This window comes from Poecilia mexicana, unplaced genomic scaffold (genome assembly GCF_051168715.1).
Source record: "Poecilia mexicana isolate PSO_F unplaced genomic scaffold, ASM5116871v1 scaffold_20, whole genome shotgun sequence".
Lineage (NCBI taxonomy): Eukaryota > Metazoa > Chordata > Actinopteri > Cyprinodontiformes > Poeciliidae > Poecilia > Poecilia mexicana.
The window spans coordinates 9,719,553-9,735,089 of record NW_028263389.1 but is presented as its reverse complement, the minus strand read 5'-3'; the positions used below and the strand labels follow the sequence as shown (position 1 = coordinate 9,735,089).

At 39.8% G+C, this 15,537-nt stretch overlaps 1 protein-coding gene across 2 annotated transcripts in view; it reads left to right on the top strand.

Moving 5' to 3' along the window:
* pola1 (polymerase (DNA directed), alpha 1) overlaps nucleotides 1-15,537 on the top strand; it is a 54,386-nt gene that overhangs the window by 23,602 nt on the left and 15,247 nt on the right. For both annotated transcript variants that reach the window (XM_014983512.2, XM_014983511.2), the window contains exons 34-35: nucleotides 2,543-2,674; nucleotides 11,920-12,036. In XM_014983512.2, coding sequence (XP_014838998.2) covers nucleotides 2,543-2,674; nucleotides 11,920-12,036 — 249 coding nt within the window. The remainder of the gene's footprint in view (nucleotides 1-2,542; nucleotides 2,675-11,919; nucleotides 12,037-15,537) is intronic.

Here is a 15,537-nt window from a genome sequence, read left to right as displayed (position 1 = left end):
CCCGTTAGTAACGCTTCCTGCAAGGGATTCATGTTTTCGCCGTCCTCCATATTGTGTCTCCGGCTGTATTTTTAGACAGCTGCCCGGCTCCGAAGCGGACTTGTTTTCATTGGCATAGCTTTGGACTCCGCAACTTGAAAAGCCTAACCCCGCCGCTCTCTGGACACACACTTGTACACACGTACACACTCATCTCCTACCATTTGTCAGGCCAAGGTCCTGAGTTGGAGTGTTATCAGCTTCTAATGAGGAGCAGGGCGCAGCTTTTTCTTGTCTGGAAGGCTCCAATAAAACAGACGAGCCTCTGTCCTCGGCAGGAGGAAAGAAGTTGCATTAAATTAAAAGAGGAGTATCTCACACACACGCATGCACTCACCATAAAAGGAGGAGATCTTTACGCCATTAGACGAACGAGCGTGTTTCAGCGAAAAGCATTTTTCTGTTTGAGCGTCATAAATCTCCTACTAATACCAGAATGACCTGGATATAATCAGTCTGAATCATTTCAAAAATTCAAAATAACTATTAAGTCAGTGTTTATCTTAACCATATCCACCACGTGCTTGAGGGCTGGTATGCACGCAGACACGCCTCAAACTGATAAGGCTGCGAGTTAATTAAGGTGGCGAACACGGTTTAACAGCTTTGTGAGAGGGGAGGACGGATGGGCCTTGACTCCAGCACTGACACAGAGCCAGAGATGGTAGGAGGCGGCGGCGATGGGCGATGGAGGACAGAGAGGGGAGGAAGGTTGTTTGATGGGGGTAGCTAGAGAGAGGAAGGATGAAAAGAGCGCTGGGTATCCTGTGTGGGCAGTTAAAACGCAAAGCTGCATATTATCAAACCGGGATAACAGACCAAAGTCTTTTTAAGCTGCAGAATGTAAAGATGACATTTGGTTGTGTTTGCTGAGCACCTTGTCTAGTTTATTTACCCGCTTCTTGATAAATTATCTTACAAGTTAATAGTGTGTAATTTTTATTAGATCCAACTTGTTTGGTTTGGGAGTGAGAGGGGGTCGCATATCAAAATGAAGTCTGGAATGAAACAAGACAGATAAAAAGCAAGAGAGGAAGGAGATAGTGGAGTGGGAAGAAGGGAGTCTGCTTTCATCTGAACTCGACTGGAAAAAAAAAGAAAAGGAGGAAAGCAGCGAGAAGAAGGGTTCCTTCACAGTATTTCAGAAAAATATTTAATTTCGACACTATTGCATCAAGGATATTGATTATGATTCAACTATTCTGAATAGGACTTTGCCCCCACCACTCTCAATGAGCATAATATGCAGCGATATTGCTCTTGAAAAGTTTATGGTTTCTTGTTAGATGTGTGCATCGGTCAGGATTTGTTTTACCTTGATCCAGCTCATTTAGGGTAACATATCTGATGCCAAGTCCTGGTCCTGACAGTTGATTAAAAACTAGTTGTGGCATGTATTTGCAGAAGAAGAAAACTGGTGAAAAATGTTTACAGACTGTCTTTTTTGTGTGTGTTTTTTTTTTTGTTTTGTTTTTTTTTTTTTTGTTCCATCTTCTAAATAAGATAACTGGACTTTTACTTGCTGAGAACCCAGATACCAGTTCTTTTGGTTTGGTTGCTTGCCAATTGGTTTAAAGTCTTAATATAGTTGGCTGTTATTTTAAGTGACATTTTAGGAAATTTAACCCGGAATTTAATCCTGGAAAAGTAGGGAGTAATGTGGAACAGTGGAGGAAGGATAAGAGTGTGGCTCTTATTAGAAAAGCCCAGAAGTTTGAGGCAGACTGTGAAATATTACCCTATTTTTCTCGCTAAAAAGAAGCGATGCAAGCAAACGAAAATCACTCTTCATGGCTGGCTGGGGGGGTGTCACTTGCTCAGTTTTCTGTCATTGACTTCTCTGCAGAAACCTTTTTTTTTTTTTTTTATGTTTTTTACTGCTGTCAATGCGACAGGTAAATGGAGTTCAGGTTCTAAGGGCCAAGTGTTTAAAGTGATTGCATTTAGTGTAATTGTTATGTAGCGGGACTTCCTTTCTTCATTGCATTAACTATAAGCCGTCCTGTCAAGCAGACAGTTCAGGGGGTCACACTGACCTCTTTCCTTCACGGGACAATAATGTTAAAATTCATTGTGCATGGGCGGGGGGCACTTTCAGCTTTTATATTGCCAGTGTTTGACATGCTCTTTGGTTGTGGTTTAAAGTTAATGGACAAGTTTCCATGTTGCAATACATAACTGCTTTTTTCCGATTACTGCAGTAAAAATGGAGCTGTGATGAGTGTTGCATGCTCTACTTATGCAAGTAATTGTTTCTCTTTTACATCATTTAAAATCAAACTTTGTTTAAAAAACAAATGCATGATGTATTTGGATTTTTATTCATCTTTTTCCTTTCTGCTTCTTTTTAAAGAGTTTCTTTAAGAGCACTTATAATATGTTTTGGGTTATAATTCCCTAATCGATGTCTAAACTATTGCAAAAATATTGCAATAAATAAATAAATTTATTTATTTATTTTATTTTTTTAATATTCTGGGATTTGACGTGTTTCCTTTTCCAGGGTGATAGGGCTGAGCCCAGTTTGATGCGTTGCTGTCACATCCCTTGTACGAACAGTCCCGTCAACAACGTTGTCAACATCAGCAACAAGCTGCAACTCGACATCCGGCGCCACATCAAAAAATACTACTCTGTAAGTATATTTGAGAGATATTGAAGGAGTTTTAGTGAATGGACAACTCGCACGTTTCTTGTATACAGAAGTGCAAAAGTGCTAAGCAACAGTTGTGTTATTAACCCTCGGTAGGGGACATGAAAATCTTTTTTCCCCCCCCATAAGTAAGATGTCCTGCTCTCTCCTAATTTCAATTATTTAGATTTCCTTTAAGGGAAGATAAGAGTAGCATTCAAAATATTGTTTTAGCTCTTGTGATCTGTATTGTAATAGATAATAGAGGTAACATTTAATATTTTAAAACTGATCACTTAATAAATTTTTCTTTAGCAGCTTAGATTAGCAATTAGCACCACCAGCATTACTAAAATGATGGTCTTCACGTGTATTTTTTGATGGACGTAAAATCCAAAAGTATTTCTAAATGGAGCATGTTTCATGAGGTACACAACTAAAAAAAACAAATAGAACTTAACTCAACCTTGAATGAAAAGCAAACCTGTCTTAAAAAATAATTTCCTTTTAAATCGCTTTTCCCCCCCAACTCTGCTACCTAATTGACACAGAGCTAAGTTTAACTCTTATTTACTCAGTCATTTCTTTGTCAGAGCATTTACATATGGCGCTTTCACTCATCGGAAAACGATTGGATTTTTCATCTTCTTGCTAGCTGGTCACAGATCAAGCTCTAAATTGTTTGATTTCAGTCACCAGCCAATTCCTCTCTTCCTCTCCGGCGTCGGGATTTTTCCACCCGACGGGTGTTGCGCACACAGCAAGCGACACATGTTCTTAAGTAAATTAAATCAAAGCGCCAACTGACAAATTACAGTGGTCAGATAAATGACTGCATAATGTAATGAAAGAGCCAATGCTTCCAGAAAAGTATCTTTGAAATGTTCCAGCTCTGCTTAAAATAACAGGGGCTCCAACAGATGCAGCTTATGATGGTAAGAGAAGCCATCATAAAGATGTTACACTAAAGATAAAAACCCCAGCAGGGCAGTGCGGCTGACATTTTCAGCCAGAGAGCACACTCTGTGTGGAAAATGAGGAGAAGCTCTATAAGGAGTTGTGGGAGTGATCACCTTTGACATCAGCAGCAGTGGCTGTTGTATTTTGTTTTTCTACTTTGTGTGATTTTATTTTATTTTTTAATCTTTCTTTGCTTCACGGAGAAACATTATTGTGGGGTGTCGGACAGAGCAGGAGCTTCTTAAAGAGACAGAGGCCCAATTTTAAGGCGAAGTCATATTTCTTTTAAGGCATGTTTGATATATACAGAATTTTTGTTACAACTGAATGTAACATACTTGCTTGATTGTGCGATAAAAATGTCACTCTGCGTGTAAAATACATAAAACCACACCTATAAAGCAATAGATTATACTATATTTGATTAAGGAGTCTAAATACATAAGCACACCACAGTTTGTAAAACAGTCAAGCTTGCATTTCAACTCAGTTTATCGATCTAGCACCAATCCACAACATATTGGGGATGTTTAATTACATCTGGTTTTAGTTGCCGACATGGACAATTCTGAATTGATTAATAAAAGTCAGAGCTTGGTTCTTTTTATGGTTATTTATAACCCAATTTTGAGAAATGCCAAAGGCAAGAACTTAGAAGTGCATCATTATAAAGTTTATCGCATCTCTTGCAAAGCTTTGGCGACAGTCTGCAGTTTTTGAGAACTGAATCAAAGTGATGGGATCTCTAAAATCAGGCTAAAATGTCTTTATTTTTCTTAGTGTAAACAAGCTAGCACAGTGCTAACAGCTATGAAAATGTATCGCTTTGAGACTCTTATCCGCTGACCGGTTTTAAATTGAATCTAATTTGCATCTGGCAAAAAAATATGGTCTTCTACTCATCTCCTACTCTCTCTCTCTCTAGTTTATTAATTCAGCTTATGTTCACTTATCAGCACAAAGTGCTTCTTTTTTTTTTATTCAGCTTCAGACCTTGTTAGGACCATAGGACATGGAGGAGCATGGAGGACTGTTTGGTGACTAAACCCAGCCTGCAGCCTGAGAGTAAATTAAACTAGATGCCTGTGCCGTCCCTCTCTCTCCAGGACAGCTTCCAACACCTTGGTTTTAAGTGTGTGTGGAATGCACCGTCTGCAAAAGTGTGTGTGTGTGTGTGTGTGTGTGGAGGGGTTTGGGGCGGGGAGGGGTGGGGGGTAATTCTCCCACAGTGCTGAACAGAAATCAATTAGTGTGGTGAATGTGAGGGGATCGACTCCCCCCCTCAGCCCCTTTTGTTATTATGTGTGAAACAGCTGCTACCACTGAATACTTACATGTCACACAGCAACACACACGCGCACACACACACTCTTAGATGCACACACCACTGTAGGCTGAACAGCAGTGGACACAGCACACACAGCGGGGCAATGAAGAGGGGTAATATTGTGTAATTAAGGATTCCTTTCAGGCCGAGGGAGAGTTCAAATAGAGCTGCTTGTCTGGCCAGATAGAGTGAAAGCTCTGCACCTCTGTGTGTGTGTGTGTTTGTGTGTGTGTGTTTGTGTGTGTCTGTGTGTGTTCATCTTGAATTGAGACCAGAGACACATTAATCATTAGGGAAATTACCTCTTATCCCCCTCCTCACCATCACCTCCATGATTATCAATAAACCGGCACCCTGAGAAAGAGCAAACACTTGTTCACAACTAGCCCTCTCACACAGACACACACGCTGTCCTTTCGTTGTCTCGGACCCCTGTCTTTGGCAAAATGAAGGATTTGTTTGTTTCCTGATCCGCCCAATCCCCCTATTTTTTTTTTTCTTTAAACCCCTCCCATCTAACCACGGTTGCCATGGCATTTAACAAATTATTGCAATTACTCTCGTCATGCGGGTCGCCCCTGGAAACGGGCTGAGGGGCAAGGGAAGAAAGGGAGGGGTGGATAAAGAGAAGGGTGAATGAAGACCAGAGAAGGTGATAATCCTGTTTTGAACAAAAGGTCAAATTGTTGAATAGTGAAGCTTTGATTAAGCGGAGGAGGTACAAAGTGGACCCGTTTGAGCTCTTTTCACTGTGCTGGTCTGTGTGAGAGCGTGTGTTTGGAAAGTGGACCGGTTTTCAGGTCTGATCTCCTTGGAAATGTGGACTGATGAAACACAAGAACCAGACAGGAGTCTTTCTGGTCTGTGTGTGGGACTTTGGCGGGTCGGATTCTTGTGGGAATAGTTCACTTTAGGAGTGGAGAACAGCTTCTTAATTAGTCCATTTTTATTGATGGAACATGTTAAGAGTATATATATTTCTTACAACTTTAAAGCCATCTTCTCTTTTGTTAGGCAGCTTTTGGAGGAAGTTTGGCCAAAAACTGTTTTATCTAGTCACTTGTCTTTTTTTTTTTTTTGCATATTTGGCAAAAAAATAATCAAAATCATAGATAACAATAAGTAGAAGTTTCAATCCCAAAATCTTTTTTTAATACAGCATAATTCCCCAGTTACCTACAAAGCCTAAGCAGAGAGGTCCAACCCACTGAGTGAAACACATATATCTAATTTGTAAACCTAACGCACATCAACTTAACTCAGGAAAAGAAATTGAATTGAACAGAATAACGAGGGCATCGGATTATCCACAAAAGCTAAAAACAAATTGTCAAAATCAAAATGTTTTCTTTTTAGATCTGATCTGATTATCACCAGGAGAAATTGTCAAATTGTGATCACTTGCTGTCTGATTGGAGCATCACCAGCTCTGAGTACTAAGTGCATTTGAATAGTTGCATTATTTAATATTCATATAATTCATATAATTTTAATTGTGTGGAACTGAGGAAAACATTTTGCATGCAAACCTGCAGTGACGCACACTTTGATATAAAAAAAACCCATTTTAATCATGTTGTGCTTTAGAATCAACAGAAGAATTTCTGATCCTTTGAATAGACATCGCAGCTCTCTGTTTGGTTTTGGATAAACCAACCGGTCAACAGAATGACCGATGCTGCTGAGTGACGAGGAAAGGAAGATCCTCTTGCAAGGAACCAAGTTTGAGTGCTAGCAATGGAGAAATCTCCAACTAAAATCTAAACAATTCAAATTTATTACAGATGTCTTGTTGAATCTGGTTGTCAAGTTAACAGTTTACATCAGTTCTCAAACTGTTTATAACAAGGACCACTTCAGTAAAGAAGCATTACATCTACTGCTATGTTGAAGAATATTTAAAGACATATTTGCAGCAAATCTATTCATTACTATTTGGAGATGTTGAAAATTTTTCCAAAACTGAAGAGAACGCGAGACCGAAAGGTCACAAAGTCACACTAAAGGATCAGCAGAAGTCTGCCAAGTCTTTTGAGCCACAGTTTGAGAAACATAATAAAATTTCAAGACCAAATTGGGAGATGGAGAGTTAGTTGATTGATTCAAAACATGTTGATGTTGATGGAAATGGCATAAATCCATTCTAACACAGTCATGAATACAAAAATACGAAACGACATACATTTTAATCAGTTTGTTACAGATACTGCCAAATAAGTTTTAGTGAACCGAGTGAAATGTGTCGGCTTTAAACAGCTTTTTAGTGAAGCGTTGCGGGTTGGAGGGACGGCGAATGTGACCACAGAATGATTCTGGAGCATCACTTTTTACTTCATGCTGCGATACAAAACTAAAACCACTATGCAGTGTTTTCAGATCTGAAGCCGCAGCCTGCAACAATGTGACGCAGCAGAAAGGTTTTTGGAGGAAATGGGAAGAAAGGAAAGCGTGCGGACAAAGAGGAGGAACAGAGGGAGGGTATATTTCGTGGTGGGCCCTGTCGTGGCCTGGTCTTGCCTCTGTTTGGTTAAATTATGTGGAACTCATTTGACGTCTGCATTCAGTGTGTCAGGTATCCACTGCTATAATTATGCAATTATGAGCCTTTATTCTCTCACGTCCGACTGTACACCCCTCAAACCCCCCCCCTCTCTCGCTCCAGCAAAATGCCTCAATTAGATGTTTTTCTTTTTTTTTTTTTTTTCTTTTCCCTTTTCATCCTGCCCTCACTACTGATGTGCTTCTTGTTTTTAATCCTTTATGCGTGGCTCGCAGGTCTAATGCACTTAATCTTACCTTGATTTTTATTTTTCTGCTTTGTGCAAATAGCTGTGGGGTCAGCCGAAGCTGGGCAGAAGGCCACTGTGGGAAGCTTTTCCTCTTTTGAACCTCCTCGGTCTTTAATGTGTTCTAATTAATTCATTGTGATGCCCGTGAATGGTGACAGATTGAGTGTGATACAAACACGTTGTTTGTGTGTGTACGTGTCATAACAGGAACAGGAATGTGTGCAGAAGGTACTCCCACGAACACACAACTGAAGAAACTCTGCAAACAGCCGCCTCCTACTTTCACCTGTTATTTTTTCATCTTTATGATGCATTGTACATCATCTGTGTTTATTATAGGAGGAGAAACATCCTCATTTCCCAGGATGCCCAGTTTTTTGGGGGGCGGGGGTTACACAAGGGTGACTAAAGGTTGAGGTAATTAGACCTGGAGCTGGGATCTGTGGGTAAAGCTGTGAACTCTGGGACTTTCTAATTGATTTGAGATGTGTGTGTGTTTGGTTTTCATTTAGAAGAGATTGGCTTTGTCTCTGTGTGCGCGCGCGCGCGTGTGTGTGTGTGTGTTCAGCCTGTTTGTATGTTGGCTAATTTTATATACCTCTTACATTTTTTGAATGTTAAAGAACTGCTATTATTATTATTATTATTATTTAAGCAGATTTGCATCCTAGCAATTGGCTGTTAGAGATCGCACTACTTAGCCTTATCAAAAACAGTATTCTTCTACTTGATTGTGATTAAACTGATTGGGTGATTACATTCTACACATAAATTTGATTTTTTTTTTCTTTTCTTTTCTTTTGCAGCACCTTGAGACACTTGTTGTGAAAAGCATCCTTTAAAAAATCAATTTAAATCGAATTGAATTGAACAATATTGTGGTATAGCTTGAAAGTATTTAATGCTTTTGGTGGACTGACCCATAAAAACGAGACCGAGCTTATTTACATTTAAATAGACACAAAGCTGCTCCATTTCAATATGTTCTTTTTGCACGACAAGGAAACAGTCAGCACTTTATTGATGGTTTAAGTTATTTTGTTAGTTTGTCCTCAGCTGACCTCAAACCATGATTTTTGTAAAAGCAGAATATTGCTATGCACTTTATTTTTGATAAGAGGCTCAAAACAGGTCTGTAGTCAAAGCTATTGTGCACGTTTTGTTTTTAAAGTGTTAAGAATGAGACTAATGCAACTGATTTTGTGTGTGTGTGTGTTAATTTAGTAATGCCTCTGTTTTTTTCTTATTTAACCTGTTTTAGATCACTTTAAGTTGTCTTCTCGTGCAATCTGTAGGTGAACTTTAATATACAGCTAATATACACTTGATTCTTATGTCTTTACTCAGAGCTTGGATCCTTGAATGCTACCACCGAAGCACAGGGCGGTCCAGTTTCAGTCTATAAAAAGCAAGTTGCTATTAGCAGTACAAGCCACTAACAATGTGTTTAGCACCATTATACACATTCAAACACTGAAGGAAGTGTGTTTTACTAGTGGGTTATAAAGTACTTTGTTAATTCTTTGAAATAAAAGCAATTAGAAATGCAAATAAACAGTTTATTACTGCAACCTTTGTGCATTTTTAGCTCCATGGCAGCCATATTGAATTTGAACTCAGGGTTTGACCCAAGACTGACTTTCAATATTAAAAGGAAATTCTGGTTGTTTTATCCACTGGTTAATCTTAGAGCTGTTCTGTGATGGTGCCTTTAAAGCTAACAAAAATCCTGTGAAGATTTGTAAATCAGCTTCAATTCAGTCCTCAGGAAATACATTAGAAATGCATTACATAACTATACTCCCCTTACATAATGGGATGTATGATGCTGGATTCAGGAAAATGAGACGAGTTTACGTTTTTGTGATACTCTTGGAAAAGCAAAGAAAAATCAGTTTTGAATAATTGAGTCCGATTGAAATTAGTTTTTTTTGTTGTTTTTTTTTGTATATTTTCAAACTATGTTTTAAAGAATCTCTGATCAGTGCTAATTTTAGGTTGAGACGGTAATTTGATTAAAAACCGGAGCTGATCAAATGCACCTCAAAAAACTGCAATAGCCTCTTAGTTTAGCACCAAAGAGCAAATGTAGCGCTATTAGCAGCTAACTGTTAGCATCTCACGGGGGTCCGTCACTCTGCTGGAGGAGGGGTTTTTAATTCGTTTATAGCAGAGTATTGTTGACCAGGCCTTACCGGAATCTGTCAATGGAGCTATTTGAGAACTACTTCCTTCCCTCCTTCAAAATAAGAGTCCCAGCTGGTGAACTTACGGCACTCACCTTATCACCTAGCACCATATCAGGATGCTATATTTGTAGCATAAATGTGTTTTACCAAAGTTGTGTTGACAACAGGCGAAGAACTTTGACAAGAAATTTCAAGCAAGAAGTTTTAATGTTGTTACACCCTTTGCCTGCAACTTTTTGATAAAGAAGATATGATCTAATGTGCCGTTTGATAAAAAAAATATAGAAAAATCAAATTGTGTCTGTATCAGCGCTGGTACAAACGGCTTTGTTTTGTTTTTTTTTTTGTTTTGTTTTTTTTCATGAAAAGATACTAAAGTTTGTATGGCAGGTTGAATAAACTTTGAAGACAAAAATACATTCATCAACTATTTTCCAACTCCTCCTGTTCAGAACTGATCAGGACACCAGACAAAGACTTAAAAATCAATCACAGAACCAGTGCAGCCCCTATGAGTGAAGGGGTGTGGACAGGGAGACAGGTGCTCCGGTTTATTTTGAGTGAATGGGAAGGAAGGAAAGATGGATGCAGCAGAGAAGCAAAGGCGTTGATGACGGTGGGTCTTATGCTCTGTCATTAGTTGGGCATTACCCCCCCCACCCCACCCCCGGCCTTTCCAAAGCCCCCCTGGTAATGACAGGGCATAAGAAGCAGAGAGGGGGGAGGAAGAGTCTGGAAGAGTATGGGGAGATTGAGAGGGTTAGAACGCAGCACCTGCCCAGGGTCGCCGCCTCACCCCAGGGGGTCCTAACTACTGCCGTTTTGGCTGTCCGCTGTTCTGCCTGCGACTGAGCAGCACGTTGACACTCATACACGCCGAATAATCCGAAACGTAAAGGAAGACAGCAAGGCGGGACGTCAAGTCAGACGTGCCACCTCTGTTTTCTTCCCCTTTTCTTTGCCCATCTGACACACTTGTTTGTTTGTTTTTTATGTACAAACCATTTTTTTCTCTCTCTTCCTCAGAGTACTTTTGTTGTCAGATTGTTGTGCTGAATTAGAGCAGCTAAATGGAAGCAACAATTTTCAGCAAAATTTCCTCATTATGAGAAACTGCTTTTTTCCCCCCCCTTAAGTGTCTCCAGTCAACAGAAGTTTTGTCAATTTTTTGTAGAACATGTTTATCGAACAAATAAATGGCCACATAAACACGTTTTATAAACAAGTAGTCGGCTGCAGCTCGAACATCTATTTTAAAAAAAAAAATCTTTTCAGTTAAAAGAAAGTGTTTTCTTAAACATTTATACTTGGAGACTCTTTTTTTTTTTTTTTAACGTTGGCAAATAAGTTGGACTAATAAAAATATCCAGATGTTGAAAATCATTCAGAAATTACAGAAAAGAAATTGGTGCATGTGTCACTGTCGCAGCTATGCACAAACTTTGTTCAGTCGATTTATGTTTAAATTTCATGCTTTATGTCGCCACATCACAGTTTGATTTTACACATTAATATTTCGACTTAGTATCTGAATGTACATGCTTTCTATGAGATTTAAAAACTGCTTTTAGCTTCTTTATTGCAGTCTTGACAACTTGGAAATTAAGTTGAACTGAACCTGTGATTTTTTTTTCTTGAAATATATTTCACTAAAACAGACTTTTTCTTCTTCAAAAGACCAGTTTTTAGTGTGGAATAGTATAGTCTTTATTTACAAGTGCTTAAAACTCCAGGACATTTTGCAGTAGAGTTGATTTATTCTAGTTCAGGTGCCAAAAAAAGCAGCGACGTGACCTAATCCTATCCTGGATTACAGTTGAAGCAGTTAAAAGTTGAGACCTAATGTCCAGAATGTTACGAAAACGTCTGTAGACATTTTCTTAACTGAATGCATGTTAACTTCTGAGGTCTTTCAGAAACCTATCTGAAAATATTCCCTTACTGGATGGAAATGAATCTGCTCTGGTCTGTTTTGTCGCACAGGGCTGGTTGGTGTGCGAAGACCAGGCCTGCCAGAACAGAACCAGGCGCCTGCCGATCGCCTTCTCCCGACACGGACCCATCTGCCCCGCCTGCACCCGTGCTACGCTCAGAGCTGAGGTAATGCCCCCTCAGTTTTACGCTCACCAGAGGTCTGCACTTCCCCGCTGTGCTGAATAAATGCACTCTAGTGTAGCGGTAACGCGCACGAAAACACAACAGAGCTGCCTCTTTGCTCCTCGGGCGACGCCACACTCTGGGAACTCTTTGTGCTCTGTAGGTCTTTTCCAGATGATGGTGCTATGGAGCTGCAGTCTGGCATCTCCTCATATGTGCTGGATATCTCTGCTTATTAGTGTCACATTTCATCATATGCATGACATAATATCCTTTTTTGTCTTGCGTCATGTGTATGTGCGTCTAAGAGGTGGTTGGTGGTTCAGCCATTAAAACCACCCGTCTGTGTGGCTCTGCTCCCATGAACACTTTGTTAGTTTGACCACTGGATTTGAGAAAAACACTCTTCCTTTCAATTTGAGCATGACATTTCTCTGTCCCACTCTCACTCTCCTTGTTTCCACCGTCGCCTTTCTTAACTCTCTCTTTTCAGGGTCTTTTTTTATATATATATCTGCTCTGCTCCTGTGTGTCTCCCCCCCTATTCTGGCTGCTTTGCTCTGTCTGGCGATGTGGCGACAGGTTGTAAACCAGAAGGCCAATTTCTGCTGTCACTGTAGCCACTTAGGCGGCCATTGCTGTGCCTGAGGGCCGTGGCACTTTAAACTGCAGGCTGAATACAACATTTAACTTTTCTCTGCTTGCTCATGCAACATTTTCCTTTCCAAAATTTGCGGCCTGCCTTTATTTGACTTCTCTTTTAACTCCTCGGTCCTTGGACATGTCTTTATGTACATATTTGACTGACTATTGAAAAGAAAGGCTGTTTGTATTTGTTCATTTCTCTTACCAATGTGGAGGACATTATTGTTTCAGTAATTACACAGTTAAACAGTACAGCTAACGCATTTTGCCCTTGCAAATATAAAACTGCCGGTTAAGGACTGTGTGTGTCTGAACTTTTTTTATTTATTTATTTTAAACTGGGCATTTGAGCCCACATGCTAATCGCTGTGTGGCTTCTTTTCTCCATGAAGACACCACCTTCACTATGAAACAAAATGGTGGCAGCATAATGCAGAGGGTAAAACTTCCAGCATGCACAGGAAAGCTGCAAAACATTTGAAACTGAGGCCAAAGATCACTTTGAAGTAGGACAGGGACCTTAAACCTTCTGCCAGAGATACGATTGAAAAGTTTAGATCAATGCATATCAATATGTCTGGATGACTCAGACACTCAAACCCAGTTGAGTATCTGTGGCAAGACTTGAAACTGATCTTTACAGATATAGATATAAATGATATTAAAGACAGCCAACTGTAATTCCTGCTATGATATACTAACTTATTTAAGCCCTCCTACAATCTGATCCATTAGTTTTACCACCTGTGTTGAACAACAGTAGTTGCTATATATTTGGAAGGTTCCCACTATCATGCTGTGCTAAATTACTCCTAAACTTTTAACAACAACTTTTTAAACAAAAACAGATGCTGCAATGAGATGAACGAATAAATATGCAGACGTTTGGAGTAAAGATTATTTGGTTTGTTCTTAAAATGCTTCCGTAATCAGCACAAATGCTTCAATTTGACATTTAAGTTGTCATATCAGTAACCTAATTTTCCCGTTTCTGTCTCTGATTTTATTCTCTTTGACTGATGTTGTTGTCAGCTGTTTAAAGCTCCATTTCAGTGTTTATCCTGCCATCACTTCCACTTTATTAACACATAAGATATCAGTTTTACTCTATGCTTCTACGGTAAACTTGATAATTATATCTTTCACTGATGGGACATTTTTTATAAACACCTGCAGCTAAAGATTTTGCAGAGGGATGCAAGCATAAAGTCAAAGTGCTATAATTTAGTTTGAATATTTGTTTTCAAAGTTAAACATTAATGTAGCAGAGCAGCGTTCTTTGAAAGCTTCCACAAATGTCTCAAAAGGCATCTTGAGACATTTTTTTTATTAAAGCAAAAGTATCCCTAATGCTTTGTGATACATAAAGGTTTCCAGTGTTCATATTCATAAATGTTCAAAAAGTCCAGATTTAATTTAGAACTTGGTAATCAAGAGACAAAACTGAGGGTTTGCCAAACACAACTGCTGCAGTCTTCATCTGAAGTCCATTTTTCATCCCTGTAATTTAAAGGTTCCTCTTCCTACCTACAGCTTTTAAATAATCAAATTATTCATTAGTCGATTTGTCTTTTTTATGCCTTTAATATCTGGACACTAAATGGCTCCTTTTTAAAGTCTATCGGCCATTCAGCAAAACAAGCATCTGCCCTGCTGAAGTGCCCTCAAACCAAATGCTTAAACCCTAATTACTGCCACTGAGCTCTCTCTCTGTTGCCTATTTTCCAGGAAACATTTATATTATGGCTCATAGTTGGCTAATATTGGCTTGCTCAGTATATGCTAACACAGTTGTCTGAATCGAGCCGGTGCACGGAGAGTAATAGCCCAGCAGCTTACATATTTAATTGGTGCTAATTATACGAAGCACTCAAGAGGTCATTCAGTGGCTGTTTGAGCTGGCGGTAGTCAGACTGCTCAACGAAGGGAAGAAGAAGAAGAAGAAGCCACCATTTTCCAATCAGACATGCGATTTCTTTAATCGAAGTTTGGGGTTGTTTGAATGTTTCGTCTGATTGTCGCTCTCCGGCTTTATTGAAATCTGTCGGGGATATTGAGTAAATATCAGCGTTCTGGGACGTTTCAGTTCAGAAACATCCCGGCTATGCCTCTGCATTCCTCCTTTGGTACATTATCCATCGCTTTGGGCTCCGTCTCTTCCCCTTCCTCCCTCCATCTCTTCTCTCTCGCTCTGCCTCGTCCCTCTCGTCCCCTCCCTCCCTCTCTCTTTGGACACAGATTCAGAGCGTGATCTGATCTCCATGTAATGGGAGAGTAATAGGCACTCTGCCTTGATTGGTTGGTAATTTGGGGGAGTTGTGCACAGGTGCAATTTGTAATATTTTCAGTAAATTAAATTTCTTTCTCTTCCTCTCTCGCTCACTCTCTCCATCTCTCCTCTGAGCTTCATTCCTTTCTTCCCTCGTCCATTCTTAAATATCTGTCCCGACTTTCCTTTTCTTTTCCCTTTTCTTCCTCTGCTCCTTTCTTTTCCTTTCTTTCTCTCCCTCCTTAGCTCTTACACTCATTCTGTCTTCTCTTAGCACGTTCTCTCTCTCTCACACACTCTCTCCTCCGCCCTCGCTGCCTCTCCCTCTTTTTCTCCCCTCGTTTTATTGATGTACGCTCAGGCGCCCATTAGAGCTCCCTTTTTCCCTCTAGTGGAAATTGCAGCATGTTAATTTTCACACAAATTACGGCAATAGCAGGTATCTCTATTTGATACATTATAGCGGGAGCAATCAGAGATAATTGAGTGCCTTTCAGAGGGAGACGGCTGCATTCACTGCCGGCTCAAAGCTGCCCCATTATCGCCTAATCGCTCTTTAAACACTGAATTTTGCCGAACAAAAATTCTTG